The sequence below is a fragment of the Sinohyriopsis cumingii genome, chromosome 7, assembly GCF_028554795.1.
Source record: "Sinohyriopsis cumingii isolate HCF-2022 chromosome 7, ASM2855479v2, whole genome shotgun sequence".
In the NCBI taxonomy this organism is placed as follows: domain Eukaryota; kingdom Metazoa; phylum Mollusca; class Bivalvia; order Unionida; family Unionidae; genus Sinohyriopsis; species Sinohyriopsis cumingii.
The window spans coordinates 109309447-109333502 of record NC_142967.1 but is presented as its reverse complement, the minus strand read 5'-3'; the positions used below and the strand labels follow the sequence as shown (position 1 = coordinate 109333502).

General features: G+C 35.0%; 1 protein-coding gene across 1 annotated transcript in view; it reads left to right on the top strand.

Annotated features, from left to right (window-relative positions):
• Positions 1 to 21868, top strand: part of LOC149795920 (uncharacterized) — a 62020-nt gene extending 40152 nt beyond the window's left edge. Inside the window, exons 3-6 of the mRNA XM_089963887.1 lie at positions 1569 to 1664; positions 12339 to 12396; positions 20820 to 21504; positions 21646 to 21868. Of these exons, the coding sequence (XP_089820013.1) occupies positions 1569 to 1664; positions 12339 to 12396; positions 20820 to 20823 (158 nt within the window). The 3' untranslated portion in view covers positions 20824 to 21504; positions 21646 to 21868. The remainder of the gene's footprint in view (positions 1 to 1568; positions 1665 to 12338; positions 12397 to 20819; positions 21505 to 21645) is intronic.
• Positions 21869 to 24056: the final 2188 nt, after the last annotated feature.

Genomic DNA, 24056 nt, shown 5'->3' with positions numbered 1-24056 from the left:
AAGTACTTGCTTCTATAAATTTCCAGAAGATGATCACATAACCCTTGTTTACATTTTAGAAAACCCATATAACCCATGTTTTGGAGAATTAATCTCAGTAGAAGCTGGGCTGTTAAACTGTTAGTTGTATGTTGTGCTGTTTGGAGTTATTTCAAATTACTTGGTTTGGAGTATTTTAAATTGTTTGGATTCAAAAGGATTAATTCTGTTATTTTTCTGGAAAATATATGTGCTCATGTAATATTGTGGAACAAGAACAGTTTTTTAAACAAAAATTTATTCCGCTATCAGAAACCGGAGTGATAATTTTTGTTTCTACAAGGAACTGTATACTTCAACACTACAGACTAGAACATTTTGTTATTAGGACTACTCAAATTTTATTCTCTGATTATTTTTGGATCATTTTTAGATTTGATTCTATAAAACCGTAAGTTCATATTTTTTTTTTTACAGAATTTTTCCAGGGAAATAAATTATTGTATTTTTCAAAGCTTGTTGTTTTTACCCTTTCTTGTGTTACTGTTTATTCAAGCCTAAACAAGTGACATAAGAAGTGCAATATACAAAACCATGGTATATCAGGCACTGTAAAAAATTTTAAATAATGATCTTTTGAAAAGGGTCCAGTCTGGTGGCCTAAGTAGTTAGAGCATCTGCCTCGGATGCAAGAGATTGCAATTTCAAACCCTGAGTCGTATGAGAGAGTTAAGAAAATGGTACTATCAGCTGCCTTGCTTAGCACTCAGCTTTATCATTAGGACTAGTCGGTCTGGTGCATAAAGGAGAGCTGTATCTTGTAATTTGGTTTTCTATAATGTTCTCCAAAGGAATGGCTTTATTAACATGAAGTATTTACCAGTCGACTTATTATGATACCATGATGGGCTTACATGAAGATGGTGCTAATCGTAGATCCAATGTGACTGCTATAATGACAGTTATAAAACTTAGTTCTCAATACTCCCCTTGAAGGAATGATCATGTAGACAGGGATCCTAAATGAAAATGGTCCTAGTTCAATATATACAATATGGCTTCTATGATGAAGCTAAAATAAATAAATTCCTTTGTATGCCAGTCATACATATTACCGGCCTATTGTAGGTAATTGGTTATTGACACTTGGATGGCAACAAATCACAAACAGAATTAGCAGCAGCATGTCTTATATACACTTTCTGGGATCTGTTTCCATCCAGGTGTCAATGGCTTACAGTAACATTACCTTTTGTACATGTCATACAAAACTAGCGCCTAAGGGATTCATTACAGCCCAGAGTGCATTATCCTATCACAAGGTAGAAATAGACAGTCACTGATGTATGTTCATTTGTAGCTACAAATAAGGTACATTAAAACAATTATGTTGCAAATTGTTATGAAATCAGTTAGCTGGACAATGATGATAACATTGAATACACAGAAAGCTGAGGGGAAAAGCATTAAATGTTATGAAGCTCTAAATGATAAGAAAACTGACAGTATATGTAATGAACATTTAAAACCACATCCACTTTAATAATTCCTATCCCTATATCTTGTTTTCAATTTAATACCTGAGAGAGGTTTTATCCTGGAATCATGGCTTGAAGACCAGTTCACAAGTATAGCAGAAACCATACCAATGCCGAAAATTATCAGCCAATTACTGTCCAAAGTTGGTAAGTTGTTTGCCTTTATATTGCACTCACAGATCAAACATTTTCTCAGCCAACACAACATATTAGCAAGAAACCAAGCTGGATTTTATGCTGGGTACTCTACAATGGATCACAAAGCTGGATTTCATGCTGGGTACTCTACAATGGATCACATATTTTCTCTACCACATTATCAGAAATCTTTAAAAACAAATGGAAAACTTTATTTATCTCCTTTATTGATTTTAGCAAAGCTTTGGATTCAGTTTGGTGGGCGGGTCTTTGTACAAAGTTATTGCAAACAATATAATGTTTTTTTAGAATTACTCTCAGTTTACAACAAAATATAAAATCCCTTGTGATCTTTGATGGACAACAGTCCCAGGTTTTCAGATTCTTTGTGGCATTAGTCAAAGTGAACGTTTTGCTGCCAGTACTATTTTCACTGTTTCTGAACAACTTGGAGAGCTTTCTGCAAGAGAATGATTATACAGGAATTGCACTATCAACAGAAGGTTCTGACACCTGAAACTGTTGATTTTACTATATGCAGGCTAATATTTAGAACTGATGCAGCCATTTCACAAATAAACAGTGTTTTGTTTGAGTACACTAAAATTTGGAAACTTAATGTTAATTTGTAAGAACCAAAATATTAATTTTTTCATCACATAATTGTACTTGGTTTACATTTACAATCGATGGAAATACCATCTGTATTTGTGAAGAAATTAAATACTAGAAATTACTTCTTATAAAAATCAGCAGCTTGTTAAAGCTGTAAAATGTAAAACATAATATTGAACAAGCAAAAGAACCATTCATCTTCTCTATTGAAGAATAAGCAGCCTGCATGTACTGCTCAATCACACAATTTTACTATTTTGCTCTATTAGATGTGAAATATGGGCTTAAAAAAATAGAGATAATTGAATGTGTTCACACCGATATCCCTAAATATGTTTCAAAATTTAAAAACTTAACACACCAGTTACCTTCTCATGTTCAGAACTTGGTAGGAAACCAATCAACATTTATATTAAATGTCACATGATCAGACTTTGGATCTCAATAATGAATGCAAAATTCTCCAAAACTTGTATACTATCATGGTGTGTGATATACATTCCAGCTTTATTGTTGTTGTTGTTATAGGGTTTAACACCATTTTTCAGCTCAAGATAGGCTATACATGGCGTCCAGTATAAATAGTGGAGGAAAACCCGGGGAAAACCATGGATCACAAGAAGCTACCGCAAGCTTTCTCACATATCCACATTGGCCAAACCCGAGACTCTAACCCATGCAGACAGAGGTGAGATGGCATGATCCGTAACGGTGAGTGCTTTAGGCAACTCAGCCACTGGAGGCCCCCTTCAGCTTTGTTTATAAATAGTTTGAATATATTAGAAATATTTTTATTTCATTTGAAAGAATTGATCTGCTTTATGAAGCATGATTATGTAAACCTAAAAGCTCTGAAAGCAGGTATTATATAATGACGTATTTATATAGGAATGGGGTGCAAGATTAGATGTTACATCGAAAGGTACGGCTTAACAATTATTCAGAAAAAGACTTACGTACTTGCTATCTTCAGACAGAATCGCTTATTTCCTGTTGCTAAACAATTTAGAACTAGCAACCACAAAGTTCTAGTAGAGTCAATGCATTGGGAAAATGTAGCAAGGCAAAACAGAAAATTCACTATTTATGGTGGGATAACGTACATGATGAATTTCACTGTTTTCTGCCATTTTTCTCGAGACAAAGTTGTAAATTCTTACCATGCTCCTATTATAATTATTCTAATGTAATACAGTATGGTTTCTCTCCAGAAATTGCTCAACAAATCAATGCATATATTAGTAAGTCTTAATTTTGGACAGCTTTTGAACAATGGATGTGCTTCCTGTAACATAAATTGCATCACCGACTGAAGGTGCATGTGTATATATGTGTATGTGGTTTATGTACATGTACATATGTATGTTTGGGGCCACAAGTGGCCGAGTGGTCTAAAGCGCTCACCGTTCCGGATCACTGCCATCTCACCTTTATCTGCAAGGGTTCGAGTTAAAGGCTCGACTAGCGTGGGCACGTGGGAAAAGCCTGCCAGTAGCTTCTCGTGGGTCGGTGGTTCTTCCCTGGGTTTTCCAGGGTTCTTCCTCCACCAGTTATACTGGCCGCCATGTATAGCCTACCTTGTGCTGAAAAATGGCGTTAAACCCTAGAACAACAACATATGTATGTTTACATGTAGGTATGGGTAGGTATGTATGCATAAATGTATGTGTAATATGTTAAAAACTTTGTTCATAATGTAACACTTATATTGTGTTTTCGTATAGAGGATTTCAAATGGGTAATGATTTAACATTGAATTTATGAAACAAGTTGAATAATGTCCAACTTTTGTAAGCCTTGGTGAGCAAAATCTGGAAATTATTCAGTGAGTTTCATAAATATATTATTAAGTCATTACAAATTTGAGATTCTGTTTATCACATTGTGTTTATTTAAATTTAAATGGAAATAGGTGTGAAAGAAGAAATAATTTTATTTGTTCTGACTCAGACACTACACCTTTCATTTGTTGAGTGCAAAAATAGTCCAATGAATTTTGTGTGCTATTCTATATTGAGTAAAATGTATTAACTTTATTTTTACCAATTATATTTCAACTGTCTATCTCAATAAATAGAATATCTGACTTAAACATCATGATTTTTTAGTTTTAGTTCTGTTAGAGAAATGTTTAACAGGAAGAGTGTGTCACTATCAGTTTGACTTTAATGCTTGCAAATTGTTGGAAATGTGAAGTGATGATTATGGATATTCCAGATTTACAGTAGACTATATTAGACATAATTCGGAATTGCATTACAGGATTAAAGCACTTTTACGGTGTAAATATGCTGTGGATGGGTAAGGTTCTTTCATTTTGGAGACGGGTCTATGTCCACATTCTTCTGTGAGCAGAGGTGAGTTTATTTACTCCAAGAAGTTAATATTTAAATGACTCTTGTATATAGACTGGATTCCATATTATGGGTATGCCCCCACCCCTTTTTCACATGCACGTTTTCAATTGACCAATTGTCTGAGTTTTATTTGTTCTTGTTCTTTATGAACTTGATAATCTACAAATATCATAACAAGCCTATGTGGGCCTCCTGTGTGGGAGGTTGCAGGTTTTGAAACCCGGCTGAGTCATACCAAAGACTTATAAAAATGGTAATAACAGCTGCCTTGTTAGGCACTTAGCATTAAGAGCTTATTGTTAGGACTTTTTGGCCTGGAGTCAGGAGAATGTGATTGGGTGGGACATTATGCTACATGTCTGCGGCATGATGCCCCAGTGTTAGACATCACTATAAACAGCCACACTGCAGATATTGTAGAGATATGACTGAAAAAGTGTGAAAAAGTTACATTAAAATTCCTAATCACACACACACACCTTAAACTTGACAACAATGCAACCATAGATTAGAAATGAAGAAAGATTAATTTTTTTTTTCTTGGTTCATTTAAATAATTACTTGAATCACACTTTTGACCTTTCTCTCGAAGTTAGGCCATATTGTTTCGGTGAACTAGGGTGAAAGAAATCATTTTTCACTGCAGACTTGATCCTTTGTGTTGTGTTCTTTTGTTGCTGCATTGTGGAATTCTCACACTATCCTGGATGAAAAAGTTTGTATGGGTTTAGCTCTGATGACTGTGATAGATGTTCATCTTCTTCTTTAGTCCACAAAGTCAGAAGACGATCGGATGGGGGTGGAAGCACTTCAGCATAGAGTTCCAAACCTTATTAAAAGTATAGTATAAAATTACAGTAAGCTACAGTTTGATCCTATTGCTCCAAAATTGTCTCTTTCATAATTTCTTTATACTGGGATTTCTTATCAAGTCACTAATGTCATCATTTTGACAAGCACCTGTGACTTTAACATTATAGTAAGATACATTTCTTGCTGTTCCAGTTCTGATTTACCCGTTATTACAGATATAAAACAACATTGATGTACATAATTTGAAGGTTGACTCAATAAATGCTGAACCCACTACCAGGGATTAAGCTTGAGTGATGCTATGTTTAAGTGGCCTGCCCTGGATGCTTCCTAATAGGTGATTAAGCTATTATCTCCTGCTTGATAGAGGTGCTAGTTTGATTTGGTCAGGGTATTAAGTAATTATCTCCAGCTTGATAGAGGTGCTAGTTTAATTTGGTCAGGGTATTAAGTAAATAATAATCCATTGTCTTATCTAGATATTAGGACAAAAACATTTTTCTAGTCTTTCTTATTTGTGATCAAGAAAGGAATAAAATATTTAAATTGTAAAACTGTCTTCAGAAAAATGTTTAACAATTTCTACTTTTTAAAGTATATTTTTGTCATAAGTTGTAGTGAAAGTAAATTATTCTAATTGTAATTCTGTCTGCAACTCTGCCAAGTCACAGTGTATGATGCAAGGGAGACAACTCAAAACATTTCTAAATACTGTTATATGTGCTGACACAGGCCCTTCCAGGCTGGAACCATATTGGTTCAAGGTGTTACTACCCTTATTGAGCCAATCAGTTGTTTTTACATTCCATAATAGTTGTAATGAATAGCAAGACAGGTGTACAGTATAAGAAAATGCTACATTAGGCATTCTGATTTATTTATATTTGTAACAACAAATAATTAAGATGAGAAACATAGTATTCCCCTTTGTTTTTCATTATTGTGTTAGAATTTGAAATATAGATAACATTTAGGAAAACTAATTTCTATGTTGACACCTTGAACCACTGTAATGGCAATGTGTGATACCTTGAACCACTGTAATGGCAAGGTGTGATACCTTGAGCTACTGTAATGGCAAGGTGTGATAACTCAAATCACTGTAACGGCAAGGTGTGTTACCTTGAGCCACTGTAATGGCAAGATGTGATGCATTGAACCACTGTAATGGCAAGGTGTGATATCTTGAGCCACTGTAATGGCAAGGTGTGATACATTGAACCACTGTAATGGCAAGGTGTGATACCTTGAACCACTGTAATGTCTAGGTGTGATACCTTGAGCCACTATAATGGCAAGGTGTGATACCTTGAACCACTGTAATGGCAAGGTGTGATACCCTGAGCCACTGTAATGTCAAGGTATCATAGCCTGATGTTTTGTTTACTTTATTCCATGTGTTTGTGTATGAATGTTTGAGAAAGAGAACACTTGCACTTTGATCACTCTATTTCATAAGCACTTGTTCATGATTGAAGTTTGGGTAGTATATACATGCATTCAACCCATGTAATATTGATTTTTAATTGAAGTTACAAATGTCACCTGTACAAGCCATCCTATTCTTATCTTAGGTATATTTAGTAAGAATTTAGAAAGAATAAACAATGGTGGGAATTTTTGCAATCACTCAACTAAAATATATTACATGGGTTTCAGAAAATTTTGTGTCATTTTTATTCACTATTCTTTCACATGGATCAGAAAGTTAATGAGTGGTGTATAGCTTATATTCTTTTGATTAACACAGTAACATACCGCAACAAAGTGCTGGTAGTAGAATAAAACAGGGAAATTATTGTATAAAGAGTGTGATGATGAAATGCAAATCAAAATGAGATGTGAGACAGGAGCAATAATTTCTGCTACAGCAATCAATGGTTCATGGAGTACACTGTGACTGACATGTCACCAGTTCAGCAGCATGAATCCAAATTTTCTGATTATACTTAAATCATCTAGATGACAAAGATCTGAATTAGAATAGAAAGACCCTAATTCCTCAGAGGTAAACATATAAGCCCAGATTTATATGAGACAAATAAAATGATATTTCCAGGTTTTCTATTAAATATGTAACAAATTTAGAATTTTCAATTTTTTATTTAAAAATCAAGAATATTGATTTTCCTTTTATGATATACTCATACGTACATGCGTAACAGATTCATTTGATAGATATGCTAGTTAGTTAGTGAAGTTTTTAAAGAAAATTCACCAGATGTTAAGTGAAACACTTTACAATGGGAGTTGTGGAGGGTATATGATGGAAATTATTGGAGCAGATGGATCTTTTCAAACTTCAAAACATGTCAGATCAGAAAAAAGTGACAAATCAACACCACATTACAAACTTTAAAAGAAGAATGTGAGTAATGTAATACACCTTAGCATTTCACTATGATCATTGCAGGATTCCAGTCATGATCTTTAAGCACCTCACTATGATCATTGCAGGATTTCAGTCATGATCTTTTAGCACCTCACTATGATCATTGGAGGATTTCAGTTATAATCCTTTAGCACCTCACTATGATCATTGCAGGATTTCAGTCATCATCTTTTAGCACCTCACTATGATCATCGTAGGATTCCAGTCCTAATCTTTGAGCACCTCACTTTTGAGCACCTCACTATGATTATTGTAGGATTCCAGTCATGATCTTGTAGCACCTCACTCTGATCATTTTAGGATTCCAGTCATCATCTTTTAGCACCACACTATGATCACTGTAGGATTCCAGTCATCATCTTTTAGTACCTCACTATGATCATTGCAGGATTCCAGTCATGATCTTGTAGCACCTCACTATGATCATTCCAGGATTCCAGTAATGATCTTGTAGCACCTCAATATGATCATTCCAGGATTCCATTCCTGATCGTTTAGCACCTCACTATGATCATTGTAGGATTCCAGTCAACATCTTGTAGCACCTCACTATGATCATTGTAGGATTCCAGTCATTATATTTTAGCACCTCACTTTGATCATTGTATTATTCCAGTCATGATCTTTCTGTGTAAGTTACCCATTTAGACTAGTTGAAGTGAGTGTTGAATGTATTTTGTGTTTGCATTATGGATCTAATCCATATAGATTTTGCAGTTTGTGACAAGTATTTTTACCAGCTGCAGAACCAGGTTGTGCCTTTTTTGCCCCTTATAATAACAATAATTACACCTATACATCTGGGGGTGGGATGTATGTTCATTTAATATTGAGTGGTTGATCTGATGTTCATTATATTTGTTTGATCCATATATCTGTATCACAAATTGAAACTGGTTACATGTAGGTGCTCTTTTTGATGTCTGCTTGTAAATATTTTTAGATGCACCTACTCAGACTTGTATGATCTCATTTATGTTTGAATTTCATTAACACTGTAAAGCTAGAAATATTTACAAAGTGCAAAATGAGAGGATATATAATAAATACAAATTGCATTCTTGTTTTGCACTGAATCGTGGAATGAACTCATTTGATACGGCATTTAATTATGCATTGTCCTGATGGCCTTGATATATCCCTGTCTTGTTGTATATGCATTGTCCTGATGGCCTTAATATATCCCTATCTTGCTGAATATGCATTGTCCTGATGGCCTTATTATATCCCTATCTTGCTGAATATGCATTTGTCCTGATGGCCTTGATATATCCCTATCTTATTATTTCAGCAGACTTGAAAGAAAGCATGCATGTATCACTTACCTCATTCCTTATTCATGGACAAATTTAACCTATCCATATCTTTTGGAAGATGGGTGAGGTGGAGTTAGAGATATGGGATTTTTTTCACAAAAACATTGTGAGATCAAGACTTCTCCGTTGAGTGTAGATAACATGCAACATACATATATATATATATATATATATATATATATATATATATATATATATAGATAGATAGATAGATAGATAGATAGATATAGATATACACAAATACAAAGCATATCTTATGCAGAATACAAATGTTGAATGGAAGGTTATATCAGCATGGGTTTCATGAAAAGACCTATGATGAGTATCTGGCATCAAATATGGCTGACATAGTGGCCATTTTTGTTACTTCTTCTACAGTTTAGACGTCAGATTGGTTTGTGACTATAAGATGTCTTATGATGTCAAGTTGGTTCTAAGTGCAAATGGTGCTCTCCTGATATCACCAAATGTCTTATAAATGTGGCCTTTATTCTAAGTGAAACAAGGTGCCAATTTTTTCATCCAATATGGCTGCAACAATGGCTCATTTGAAAATTGTATTAGTAAAGAATATCAGAAATGGTTTCAATAATCATCAGTTAAATAGAATAAATGTGGTGTTATCCTTAAAATCTGGAAATTCGTTTTAGTCATTAGAGCTTCAGACCCTTAGAGGGACTCTTGTTTTAATGTACACATAACCTTCCAGTCTTCACCAACCTCATGCAAGGTTTTACCTCTCCCTCAGGCTAAACAAGTTGGAATCAAATATCCTCTGTACATATGTTTCTCATGCTTTTTTTTTTCAAGAGCACAACTTCAGAAACATTCAAGAAATATCTGTGAAAAGATTTTTGTTCTAGATGTACCTGTTGTTGTTATTAGTTTATTTATCTAACTTTCCATCATTCAATTAATTACCATGAGATTTTGCTTACAGACCATAACTCAGACCGTGATATCTTTAAATCTCGATGAACACTTTAGTCTTGTTTTTTTACATGTACCTTTGCTATCAAGAGTTCTTCAGCTTCACTAGTCTTATTGTATTCTCATTTATTTTTCCATACATCCATCGGTCATTATAACAACTGTAATATCCAAGTAATGTACAGTCAAATCCATTCCAAGTAATGTACAGTCAAATCCATTCTAATAAATGTAGTCAAATCCATTCCAAGCAGCTGTAACAAGATAACCGGGTGGGATTTTTGGATTCACAACAGAACACTTTTGACGATGATATAAATATAATGTTTAATAATGGTAGACTTGAAATGAGCAACTGATTATGAAAATGTGCATGCGTGTGTATCTATCTATCTATATATATATATATATATATATATATATATATGTGTTCCAAATATTGGATTTGATTAACATAAGAACGCACAGACTTAATGATGAAAAACACAAATAAATTAAATTAGGAAATATTAAGACAAGGGGGGAATGGTTCACAACAATTTGATAATAAAACAATGGATATAGTTTACTCAGGTAGTAAATGATGTAAAATTTTACTCCTGTAGTAAAATGCATTCACTCAGGTAGCAAAATTATGGTGATAAAAAGAGGGACAGATCTACAACTTATTTTTATAGTCCTGAAAGAAACACTGTGTTTTACGAACCCCAAAATTAGCCCATGGCTAACAAATTACATGTACGGAGATACACTACATCACCAGTACACTGTTTCAGCTACATGGCTGTTACAGTCCAGCTTCACAGCTGTTATAGACTCCAGACACTCGGAACACTTTGGAACACTCTGAACATTAGACCCTCTGGACACCCCAGACATTAGACACTCTGGTCACTGACACAGACACTGGTCACAGACAGAGACACTCCGATCAAAGACAGTAGACATTTCGGAAACCCCAGACATTAGACAGTATACATTCCGGACACCCCGGAAATTTGACACTCTAGTCACAAACAGCAGACATTCTGGACATCCCGGACATTAGATCCTCCAGACATTCTACAATAGACATTCCAGTCACAGACACTAGATAGCTCTACAGCTGAAGATGTGCAAGTCCTTGAAGCAGACTCCCAAATGACAAGACTATATCGTATTGTAAAGAAATGTATATACGGTGAGGTATTTATACACAGACAGTCTGTGCAATGTAGGCAATCAGTTTGTCCCATCGAGAGCATTTCGTATGTGCGGCATGGGATGAACCAAACTCACTATTTCAAAATACGACACAATATACATAAATCACCCTCGGGTATCGTTGTACACAAAGAAATGTAACTCGAGTACATGTATTCAATAAATAAAAGAGTTTAATTCCGTGACAGTAGCCACTAGCGGAAAGTGACAAGTGAACTTCTAAGACAGGCAGTTGCTTAATGAAAGTTTATTTCAGCACTCGTTTGAAGTGGCTTTTCAAGAAGGTGATTGAATAATACAGGTGAAGAGTTAAGGCACGTTCACTGTAACTCAAAAGCCATTCAAGGTATCTTTTTTAAACTTAATAAACATATTACACCAGTAGTCCACATATGCTTTTCATTATTGAGATTTGTTTGGCTTTAATGTATAGAAATGTGTTCATCCATACTTCCATCATTCATTCCGTCCTTCCTTTCGCAGCACACTTTTTATTTTAGAGCATGACTCCAAAGCATTCCAGATTTCTGTATAAAGCATAGTAGACATCAGGCTAGCAGTCTCACTGTTTCTTTCTCAATAATTCTTCAACTTTACTTTCATTTTCAGAGCATAACTCCAAAACCATATAGGACATCTTTACGAATTGTGATAAACATATCAAACTGATTGGATAGATGTGTATTAACTTTGTACATATGTCAGCTTTGTAAAAAGTCAGACAAGTTGCCTAGATGTTTCTTTTGCTTTTACAAACTCCTTTAGTTTTAGTTTTAATTTAAACACATTACAGATGATACCTCATCGCTGTCCTAAAACTTAGAACATCTGCCTCGGATGCTGAAATTTGTTGGTTCAAACTGTAGGTCTGCAGCATGATGCCCCAGTGCTTGATATCACAATAAACAGCTGTACTGCAGTCATTGTAGCTATATGACTAAATTTGTTCAAGTTACTTTAAAAATCTAAATTACACACACATTACATATATCATTTTAAGGATGATTGATATAATTGACATCATTTCATTCTTTTCAATTGTTTGTTATATTTTCAGATATGATGAAAATGGCTTGGATCCCACCTTGGAATATAATTTCTCCTGCACTGAATAGGTAATTATTATAAAGAGCTTATGTGGTGGACTTTCATCCATCATCATTTGTAATTGTTTGTTTACACTTAGCTACTGGGAAGGTTGACGCCATGCTTTCTAGACACATTCATCTGAAGTTCTAGTTGATCCTAAATGAAAAAAAATGATTTTGGACATCCAGTATGTCCACAGTGTCAGCCATTTTAAAAATCATGTTATCACAACTTTTCCTGAATGTCACTTCCCTTCAGTTGATGGTCATATTAACATGGGTTTTCACCAAATGACCTCTTTTAATGTAAACTTGGTCCTAAACAAAAATGTTGCTGATCTGACAATCCAGTGCACACCCAATCTTGAAAATATGGTATTTTTCACTGAATGGCTTCATATGATGTCTATTTAGTCCTGAATGAAAATAGGGCTGATGTGATACTCAGTATTGCCTCTATGATTGCTATTTGGAAAAGCTTGGCATTTATCCTACTGAGTTGATATTTATATCTTCATAGAATGTTTACTACACATGTTGGAAAGACGCATAAAGAAAAAGTTGCCAAAAACATTAAACCTCTTACAAATCTTTTTATTTCTACTCTTGCTGCATGGATTGTCACATAAACGTGGAGTTTTCGCTAAATGGCTTGTGTCAAGTTGATCTTAAAATGAAAATGGTACTTTAACATCCATTATGGGTACAATGGTGGCCTTATTGAAAATCTTATTTCTGGATTTTCACATCAATATGCATTTTACTAAATAAATTCCAATGGTTTCAAGTTGATCTTCAATGTAAATGGTACTTATTTAACATCCAAGATGGCCTACATCCATCTTGAAAATCTCATTGCTTCTCCTTTTGAATAGCTGGTTGGATTGAAAGAGGGTTTTCACTGGAATACACTGTATGAAGTCGTTTGACCCGGATGAGCATATTGCCATCGGCCACCCAGATTGTCCACCATGATGGCCATCTTGAACATCTTGTCATCACTACTCCTACTTAATAGATGTTCTTATCTGCATAGTGTTTTCACTAAATGACTTCTTGTGATCTTGGTCTGAAATGAAGGAAATGCCAATCTAATATTCAGTATAACCACCATGTCACGCATCCATCCATGACTATGAACAATTATTGATGTGTGAAATGAATGACACAGTATAGCCACCGTGGCATTCATCCATCTGTCACTATGAACCATTACTGATGTGTAAAATGAATGACACAGCATAGTCACCATGATATCCATCCATCCATGACTATAGACAGTTATTGATGTGTGAAATGAATGACACAGCATAGTCACCATGACATCCATCCATCCATAACTATGAATAATTACTGATGTGTAAAATGAATGAAACAGCATAGTCACCATGGCATCCATCCATCCATGACTATGAACAATTATTGATTTGTGAAATGAATGACACATTATAGCCACCATAGCATTCATCCATCCGTCGCTATGAATAATTATTGATGTGTGAAATGAATGACACAGTATAGCTACCATGGCATCCATCCATCCATGACTATGAACAATTATTGATGTGTGAATTGAATGACACAGTATAGCCACCATGGCATCCATCCATCTATGACTATAGACAATTATTGATGTGTGAAATGAATGACATAGTATAGCTACCATTGCATCCATCCATCTATGACTATAGACAATTATTGATGTGTGAAATAAATGTGTGAAATGAAAGACACAGATTGCACACATGGAAATTGTAAACACAATAAAATAAGATAGAATTTACAGACTCTGACTGGCAAATGCGTACACTAGAAATTAAAAGACAAATACAACACTGGAAAATGCACAGACCTCTAGATCATGACTGGAAAATGTACTTACTGAAAATAAAACACATATTCTCCATTGGAAAAGAAACACAAAATTAAAAATGAAAGAAAAATGTGAAGTGAAAACTCTTTGCACACACTTGAAAATTAATGAAAAATACAGCTGTGGAAAAAGCAACAGACATCTAAACTACCAACAACTACATGGACTGGAAAATGATATACAAAAGGGAGATACGAAATATGCATAACTGATTTAAGTTAAGGTAGATATTGTCATGTACTGAATTGTTTCTGATCTCTAGTTAACATTAGTATATTCTGAGAGAGCACTTTTATTATTTCTTCTCCCTATCATCATCATATTAGTGGTGCTGGATTTTATTGTTATCTTTTAATGCAAAGGTTATCTTTCTTTGTGTCTTTTCTGATCTGACATTCAGTGTGGTGGCTATCTTGGTAATTTTGTTTCGTCCTTCGCTTGAATTGATAGTCAGAGTGACATGATGGTCTCAGTCAAAGCCTTCTAATTATACTGAGTAGGTCATAAATAAAAATGGTGATGATCAAACTGCCAACATGATGGCCATTTTGAAAATTTTGTTAAGACTAGTTCTTTCAAAGGGATTGTCATGTTGACATGGTGTTGTAATTGGGCTTCAGACATTTATTTTAAGGTCAATAGATATGACTTAGGCTTTTTTCTGTACTGTCTTGTAAGGTGATAATACAAACATGTATGATTGGATTTTTATACCTTAAGCTACTAGTAGTTTGTGGATACTGTTCAACAAATGTGATAGATTTGTCTCAAAGGCGTTCAGAAATGCTCATAAGAAAGTGAGTTCACAGTTTTTAAATCTAAAACTGTATGCATTCAGTTATATTGATTAATTGAAATTCCTGAGGATCCAGAAGCCACTCTTAAATGTTCTGTTATCCCACGTCATACTGCTCCGGTGGTCTAGTGGCTAGAACATCTGCTTTGGATGCAGGAGGTCGTGGGTTCGATCCCCAGCCAAGTCATATCAAAAACTTACAAAAATGGTACTAACACCTGCCTCACCTGGCGCTCAGCATAAGGGTTTAGTGTTAGGACCTGTCAGCCTGTTGCCAGGATAATGTGTCTGGGTGGGACATCATGCTACGTGTCTGGTGCATGACACCCTACTGCTAGACATCAATATTAGCAGCCACACTGCAGACATATTAGCAATATGAGTGAAAAAGCGTTTAAGTTACGTTAAAAATCCAAATCACACACACACACACACACATCCCCCTTCATTGGAGTAGATCACATTTGTAGGCCTTATGTTTACTGTAAATGACTTTTCCTTTTGTATATTATATACCTCAGGGAAACATGTGAAAAACACCAGGATTTATTAATTAATCGTGGCAAACAAAGATTGGGGAGCAAACCAGAAAGCCTTACTACAGTTGTACATGAAAGCTATACCAGAAAGCCTTACTACGGTTATACATGAAAGCTATACCAGAAAGCCTTACTACGGTTATACATGAAAACTATACCAGAAAGCCTTACTACGGTTATACATGAACGCTATACCAGAAAGCCTTACTACGGTTATACATGAAAGCTATGCCAGAAAGCCTTGCTACGGTTATACATGAAAGCTATACCATGTCATAGATTAAAAGGGGCTTCTCACTAAAAGACTGGTCATATCAACTTGAGGATCTCACTAAAAGTCTGATCATATCAGCATGGGCTTCTCACTAAAAGACTGGTCATATCAACTTGAGGATCTCACTAAAAGACTGATCATATCAGCATGGGCTTCTCACTAAAAGACTGGTCATATCAACATGGGGTTCTCACTAAAGTACTGGTTATATCAACATGGGATTCTCACTAAAAGACTGGTCATATAAACATGGTTTTCTCATGAAAAGACTGGTCATATAAACATAGTTTTCTCACTAAATGACTGGTCATCTAAAAATGGGGTTCTCACTAAAAGACTCTTCATATAAACATGGTTTTCTCACTAAATGACTGGTCATATCAGCATGGTGTTCTCATTTAGACTTTTTTATAATATCATTAGACTTAAAAGAAAATGTTGCTGATATAATGTCCAATATGTCCTCCTTTGTGTCCATCTTGAAAAATCTTGTATTGCTATTCCTCCTACATGGAAGGTCATAGCATGAGATTCTCACTACAATACTTCTTATGATGTCTACTTCATCCTAAATGTAAATGGTACTGACCTCATTTCCAATATAATGACTGTCAAGACAACCTTCTGGTCACTACACCTCCTGAATAAATGATCATTGCGATAGACTAAAATGCCTATAGTGATTTTTACTTTGTCCTAAAAGAAAACAGTGCCAGTCTGACATCCAATATGTTCATAACTTCATCTAATTTGAACATTTTGTTATTGCTGGAAAATAACCAAGATAGTTTCAACACTCAGCAGTTAAAAGGAAGAAATGGTCTTCAGTTGCTGAATTTTTTTTTCACCCAGTAGACCATCAGTCCTATCAAGGGATTCTTGTCTACAGTTGATTCTTTGTGATTAACCCAGGCATGTCTCATTGCAAAGTGTAAGGGAGGCAACTCTGCACTTTTACTAAATGGTGCAGGTTTGCTGACATAGTATAACTTTTTTTCACCATATACACCTTCAATAATATGTAAATGAAGTTATGTTAATAAATATAAGCAGTTCATATTGGTTAAAGGTATTACTATACTAACTGAGTTATTATTGCAATAATTTATGTATTACTACACAATTTGAGGTAATTCTATACTACTTGAGCTACTGCTACACTAATCAAGGTATTGCAACACTAACTGATATATTAATACATTGCTTGAGACACAGCTATACTACTTGAGGTACTACTACACTAATTGAGGTATCACTAAACTAGCTGAGGTACCAGTACACCAAGTGCACAAATCATATCGCATTTCATTGTTTTAATTTCCTTTAACATGCTATAAAATTATCTTTTTTTTTTAAGCCATTGTAATCAGATCCATAGAAGGGTTATCTTCCTTAAGAGTTTAGCATGGTGTTCATTTCTTCCATTTGTACAAACTTTATATAATTTTTGACACCTTTACATCATATTTCTGTGTTAAAACAAGAAGGCAGTTATTTGTATGTACATGTCAGACATTAGTTGTATGTAACTGTGTTACTTTTCCAAGTAAGGGTTCTTCAGTCTGACTATTTGTAATGCTTAAATGGGGAAACAGTTACTGATGACATGGTGAGTCGGAAATTTCTTGCTAAAACAATATCAGATATAAATTGTTGTTACCTGTCATCTGTGTTGGTAATTCCTTTTGGTTGGATGATTGTTAGTCCCTGTAAATATGTAATTTATTCCGGTCATTGTACAATCAAGTAAATTATACAAACATCCTACAGCAAAATCGCCATTACAAAATTATGTTCTAATTCAGCTTGCTCAAATAATGGAATTGCTGATCAAAGCCATCTTCCACTACCTCCAGCAGTGATGAGAGAAGGAAAATAACAGTCACTAAACCGAGGCACTCTGTATTCATCCATCCATCCATCCATTGATGATATGAACCTGTCCATGACATGAATCCATCCATGAGGCCAACGCTTATTTGTACTTCCATCAGGTGAAGCAATGTTACAAGACTTCAAGATCACACCTTGATTAGGGAACAGTCTTCTTGCGACTTAATTTTTCAGCCATGCAATCAAAATTAATTGATACAATAATACTACATATGCGCACGAGTTATTATATACTTTTGAGAGAGTGACATATGTAAGGTGAAGTTGTTTGCATTTGCAATATGTACAGTGGAGAGGATGTTTGCATACCTCAATGCTACATTGATGTAAAGTGGTTTACATTTCTTTGGATATTATACTTATAGAAATAGGGCCCCGAGTGGCTGAGTGGTCTAAAGCACTCACCGTTCCGGATCACTGCCATCTAACATCTAACCTCTGTCTGCATGGGTTCGATTCCAAGGCTCAGCTAGCGAGGGTACGTGGGAAAGCCTGCCAGTATCTTCTCGTGGGTTGGTGGTTCTTCCCTGGGTTTTCCAGGGCTCTTCCTCCACCATTTATACTGGCTGCCATGTATATCTTGTGCTGAAAAATGGCGTTAAACCCTAGAACAACAACAACAACTTATGAAATTTTACAGAATCTAATCAGACTGCTAACGAAAATGATTGCTCCCTTGTGCTAATATAATCAGCCTGAATTGTCTAAAGAACATTATCTTTAGCACCTAATAAAAAAGGAGAATGAATATTGACCAACTAGACAACACCAGCTTCTGAAAGTGCAATGTTTGAATTACCAAGTATATAAAATGTAAAAAAGTTATTGGCTCTTTTTTTTACCAGTTTACCTTTGATGTCCAGGAAGTGAAGATGACCAAGTGGAGATAGCAGCTTTTCGAATGGTGCACATCTGGAGTAAGGCCAAGCTGTGTACTCTGTAACCCATGTTACACCCATTAGTCATACAACAAAATAAAGGGAATTAAAGATTCTTTGAACAATACCAAAGAGAGACAAAGTTTTGTTTTTATATAACCAGTATAACCAGTGAGGAAACCTGGGGAAATTGTTTTTCTTTAAATTTCTAACCCTATGCAAAATGCGGAACTGTAAAGTGCCACCTCCATTTTCAGTGTACACATGATCAAGCATTCATGTTCAGTGTACACATGATCAAGCATCCATGTTCAGTGCAAGCATCCATTGTCAGTGCAAGCATCCATATTCAGCACATGCATCCATTGTCATTGGAAACATCCATATTCAGTGCAAGCAACCATGTAAAATGTACAAATCAAGCATCCATGTTCAGTGTACACATCATGAATCATCCATGTTCAGTGCAAGCATCCATATTCAGTGCAAGCATCCATATTCAGTGCAAGCATCCATATTCAGTGCAAGCAACCATGTAAAATGTACACATGATCAAGCATCCATGTTCAGTGTACACATGATCAAGCATCCATGTTCATTGTACACATGATCAATCATCCATGTTCAGTGTACACATGATCAATCATCCATGTTCAGTGTACACATGATCAATCATCTATGTTCAGTGCACACATGATCAATCATTCATGTTCAGTGTGCACATGATCAAGGATCCATGTTCAGTGTACACATGATCAAGCATCCATGTTCAGTGTACACATGATCAAGCATTCATGTTCAGTGTACACATGATCAAGCATCCATACTCAGTGCAAGCATCCATATTCAGTGCAAGCATCTATATTCAGTGCAAGCAACCATGATTAATGTACACATGATCAAGCATCGATGTTCAGTGTACACATCATCAATCATCCATGTTCATTGTACACATGATCAATCATCCATATTCAGTGTACACATGATCAATCATCCATGTTCAGTGTACACATGATCAATCATCTATGTTCAGTGCACAAATGATCAATCATTCATGTTCAGTGTGCACATGATCAAGGATCCATGTTCAGTGTACACATGATCAAGCATCCATGTTCAGTGTACACATGATCAAGCATCCATGTTCAGTGTACACATGATCAAGCATCCATACTCAGTGCAAGCATCCATATTCAGTGCAAGCATCTATATTCAGTGCAAGCAACCATGATTAATGTACACATGATCAAGCATCGATGTTCAGTGTACACATCATCAATCATCCATGTTCATTGTACACATGATCAATCATCCATATTCAGTGTACACATGATCAATCATCCATGTTCAATGTACACATGATCAATCATCTATGTTCAGTGCACAAATGATCAATCATTCATGTTCAGTGTGCACATGATCAAGGATCCATGTTCAGTGTACACATGATCAAGCATCCATGTTCAGTGTACACATGATCAAGCATCCATGTTCAGTGTACACATGATCAAGCATCCATACTCAGTGCAAGCATCCATATTCAGTGCAAGCATCTATATTCAGTGCAAGCAACCATGATTAATGTACACATGATCAAGCATCGATGTTCAGTGTACACATCATCAATCATCCATGTTCATTGTACACATGATCAATCATCCATGTTCAGTGTACACATGATCAATCATCCATGTTCAGTGTACACATGATCAATCATCTATGTTCAGTGCACAAATGATCAATCATTCATGTTCAGTGTGCACATGATCAAGGATCCATGTTCAGTGTACACATGATCAAGCATCCATGTTCAGTGTATACATGATCAAGCATCCATGTTCAGTGTACACATGATCAATCATCCATGCTCAGCGTAAGCATCCATATTCAGTGCAAGCATCCATATTCAGTGTACACATGAGCTTTATTCAAGGTTATAAAGAATTTCTTTTCTAAGTAGATTTTCAGAAATACAGATGCGTCATGGGTACACAAAATATGTGCCTTGCATGAGATTTAACTTACTTTAAATGGAGATAGATAGGGTTTACACTGTTCAGAGTGCTACTTTATTTTGCTTTTTTAGAAATTATCTATTCTTACAGGATTTTATTGTCAGTGTTCTTAATTGACATTCACTGAATCACAGGGAAGATCCCTACTATAGAACTAAGGTTGCTTTGCTTTATAATTGCAGGTAGAAATATGACAATGACATTCCTTGGCAACAGTTGCTAGTGTACATTGATGAGAGAAACAGTCAGATCAAGATACTAGGAATAAGCAGTTTTGCTGAAAGAATCAAGCACAAGGAAAACGGTTGAGATGCATCTTGCCAAAATGATGGTTTAACATTTAAGAACCCCAGTACCTGATTTTAGCATGGCCTTTTGCACTGAGGTGGTGTTTATAAGTTCACTGCACTGTAGGTGCTCCATCTGGCAGTAACGGGTTGCTGATAGCACACATATATACACAAACAATCGCAAACAAACTGTATGTGAATTTAGTTGTGGAATTTAATTCTACTTAAGCTGGGACCAGGGCAAATTATTCAAGTCTTGCTGACTGGGAACAGCCTAAGTGATTAGATTTTTGTTTGGTTACATTGCTTGTAATTTAAATCAGAAGACATTCTTCATGCTTGGATCAGCCTAGCACATAATCTACTTAAGCTGGGATCAGCCTAAAATATGCTCGTAGGAAGAGAGAATCCAATACAGATATTGAGCCTTTATTATACACCTGGTCACAATGCAAAGACTTTCTAACTCACATACCTTTACCTCAAGGAATAATTGCCAATATATCTTAGACATAAGGACAAGGTGATCTCATTTAAGAGTTCTTTTAAAACTCCCCTATTTCAACTACAAGACCCGGTTCGAGTCTAAGATTCAGCCAATGTGGGCATGTGAGAAAGCTTGGCAGTAGCTTCTCGTGGGTCGGTGGTTCTTTCCGGGGTTTTCCGGGTTCTTCCTCCATGGCGTTAAACCCCACAACAACAACAACTACAAGACCAGACTTAAAAACTTACTAAAATTTACTTCCTCAATTATTGCCAGCATGTATTTCATTTGTAATTTCATTATTTTTTTTGTTGTCATTTTGTGACTGTATATGCTTTTATGTATTATCCAATAGTGTAAATTGCCTAGAGCTTCTAAACATTAGGTACTGCACTAAGTTCTCATTATTACTATAATATTTTTTTTCTTCCAAGTCCTGTATTAAACATTTCTTCATGCATGTCTATATTTTGTTGTGTTTTTGGACCCTTTTTGCTCTCTTGTTATGTTTATATCTTAGGCAAATTTTCACTGAACTCTGAATGCATGAATACAATGGAATCATCCTGTGAGTAACATGTTTTAATATCAGTAGATATGTAGACAAGTAATGCAATTTTATCATTGTCTCTGCCTTCTGACTCTTAGGTATTATTAATCTAAATCATCGGGAAACATTTTGAAATATGGCATGAATTCTAACTGTATGTGATATGACTTGTTTGTGTTGACAATCCTTTCAAAATGTGATCTTTTAGTAACTTAAGTAATCACATCATTTTTCCAATATTAATAGATGTCACTGCAACAGTCTTGGAAAGTAAAAGTATTTTACCTAACCATAGAACTCAAAACCTTGGAGTCTTCATACAGATCTAATAAAGTTCGGAAAGAACAACATTATATTTATATAGTTAATTCAGACCAATGTTTGGTGGAGATATATTACAGAAGCTTCGTTTTGAATTTGTTTATTTTTATTCTCAGGTCACTACATAATTAATGAAAATAATGTGCAAGTATGTTGATCACGGTGTCTCATAAACCACAGAAGTGAAACTTGAATTCTTATGCATAGTTGTTAGTGAACATAATTCAGGTTTTCAAGACACACAGACTGTTCACAGATAATCCAGTACAGTAGGCATTGTGACTAGTCATGTTGTGTGGATGGTCCTTAAGGTTCATGATTATACACACATTTTTTTTATTTATTATGAATGTTCTCAATCCAGATTCCGTTTAGAAAAAAATATGTTTAATTATTTTGTTCCTGTATATGCATACTGGAATTTGGGAATCAGTGGAAACATTGTTTAAAATGAATGATAGCTTAGTTGCTAAGGTGTTCTACTCATAATCCAAAGGTCATTGCCCAAGTCTGATGTCTCAGTTTGTTCTTGGGAAAGACACTTTGCTCTGATCTCCTTTGTATGATGTATCCAATATAATCATTTTTCTTACAACGCCAACTCAGACAAATAGTTGTGTAGAATTGATAATTTGTTCAGGCATTGGTGTATGAGTATGATTGAATGCAGTAATCTTGTCAATCTGACTCAAGTACAAGATTTTCAAATAGTTTTTCAAAGTTGTATGCTATTTTCAAAGTTCAGAGTTTTCTGTAAAGGCATATTTGTTCATCTTAAATTTTCAGATATATAAAGTTAAGTTGAAAGTAAAGTTAAAGGAACTAAATCATATGCTTTACATGTTTTATATTTACGTTCAATGCAGTTTTTTATCTGCTATATTTTACTCGCTTTATGTAAATAGGAAATGTGGGGAAACTGATGCCATACAAGATGGTGAAAAAATAATAAAAATCAATTACGAATGTCAAAGGTTATTAAATGTGTTTTGAAGAACAAACCTAACATATTCTGCTGAATGTTGCCAAAGCGGTGCATTTTGTTTCAGTAGTTTAATTCAGAAATGAATTTGAAAGTTAACGTATCAATTCGTTTAGTTTACTTTGGTCCATTTCCAAAATTGTGGCAAAATTTCATAAAATGTACACATCCAACCTTGGTACAAGATTGAACTTAATGAGCTGTGAAGTTATCAAAATCTCCCGTTATCTTGAAATAATCAAAGTAATCATCATCATCATCAATATCAGAGTAAAAAAAATACCAATTAACTAGTTATCCTCAGCTCAGTTCATGTTGATGTAATCAAGATCATGTTCCTCAGTGCCTAAACTATCAAGTTTCCCCACAATGTTCTCTATTTTCATCAACATTGGCATTAATGTTACCATTCTGCTTCAGTGGTTCAACATTTGGATCTTCACATATTAAATTCTGTTTGAAAAAAATATTGTAACAAACTGATCATCGTCTTTGTTCCTTTCCTTATAGTCAAGGTCATGATCTGCACTGCCTAAGCCTCAATTTTCCCAACAAAATTGTCTATATTTTCATCAAAATTATCACTGTCACTCCCATCACATGCCACTTATTTTCTGCTATCATGTTTATCTCTGTACATTAAAACTTGCATTTGAGATCAAATTCTCAAGTAACGTTTTAGCATCAACTAGTTCATTGTTATGAAGTAAAATAATGATTTCCACTGTCTATAATGCCTTCACAAATTGTTCAGATTTTTAAAAAGATTCAGCTATCAAACGAATATCATCA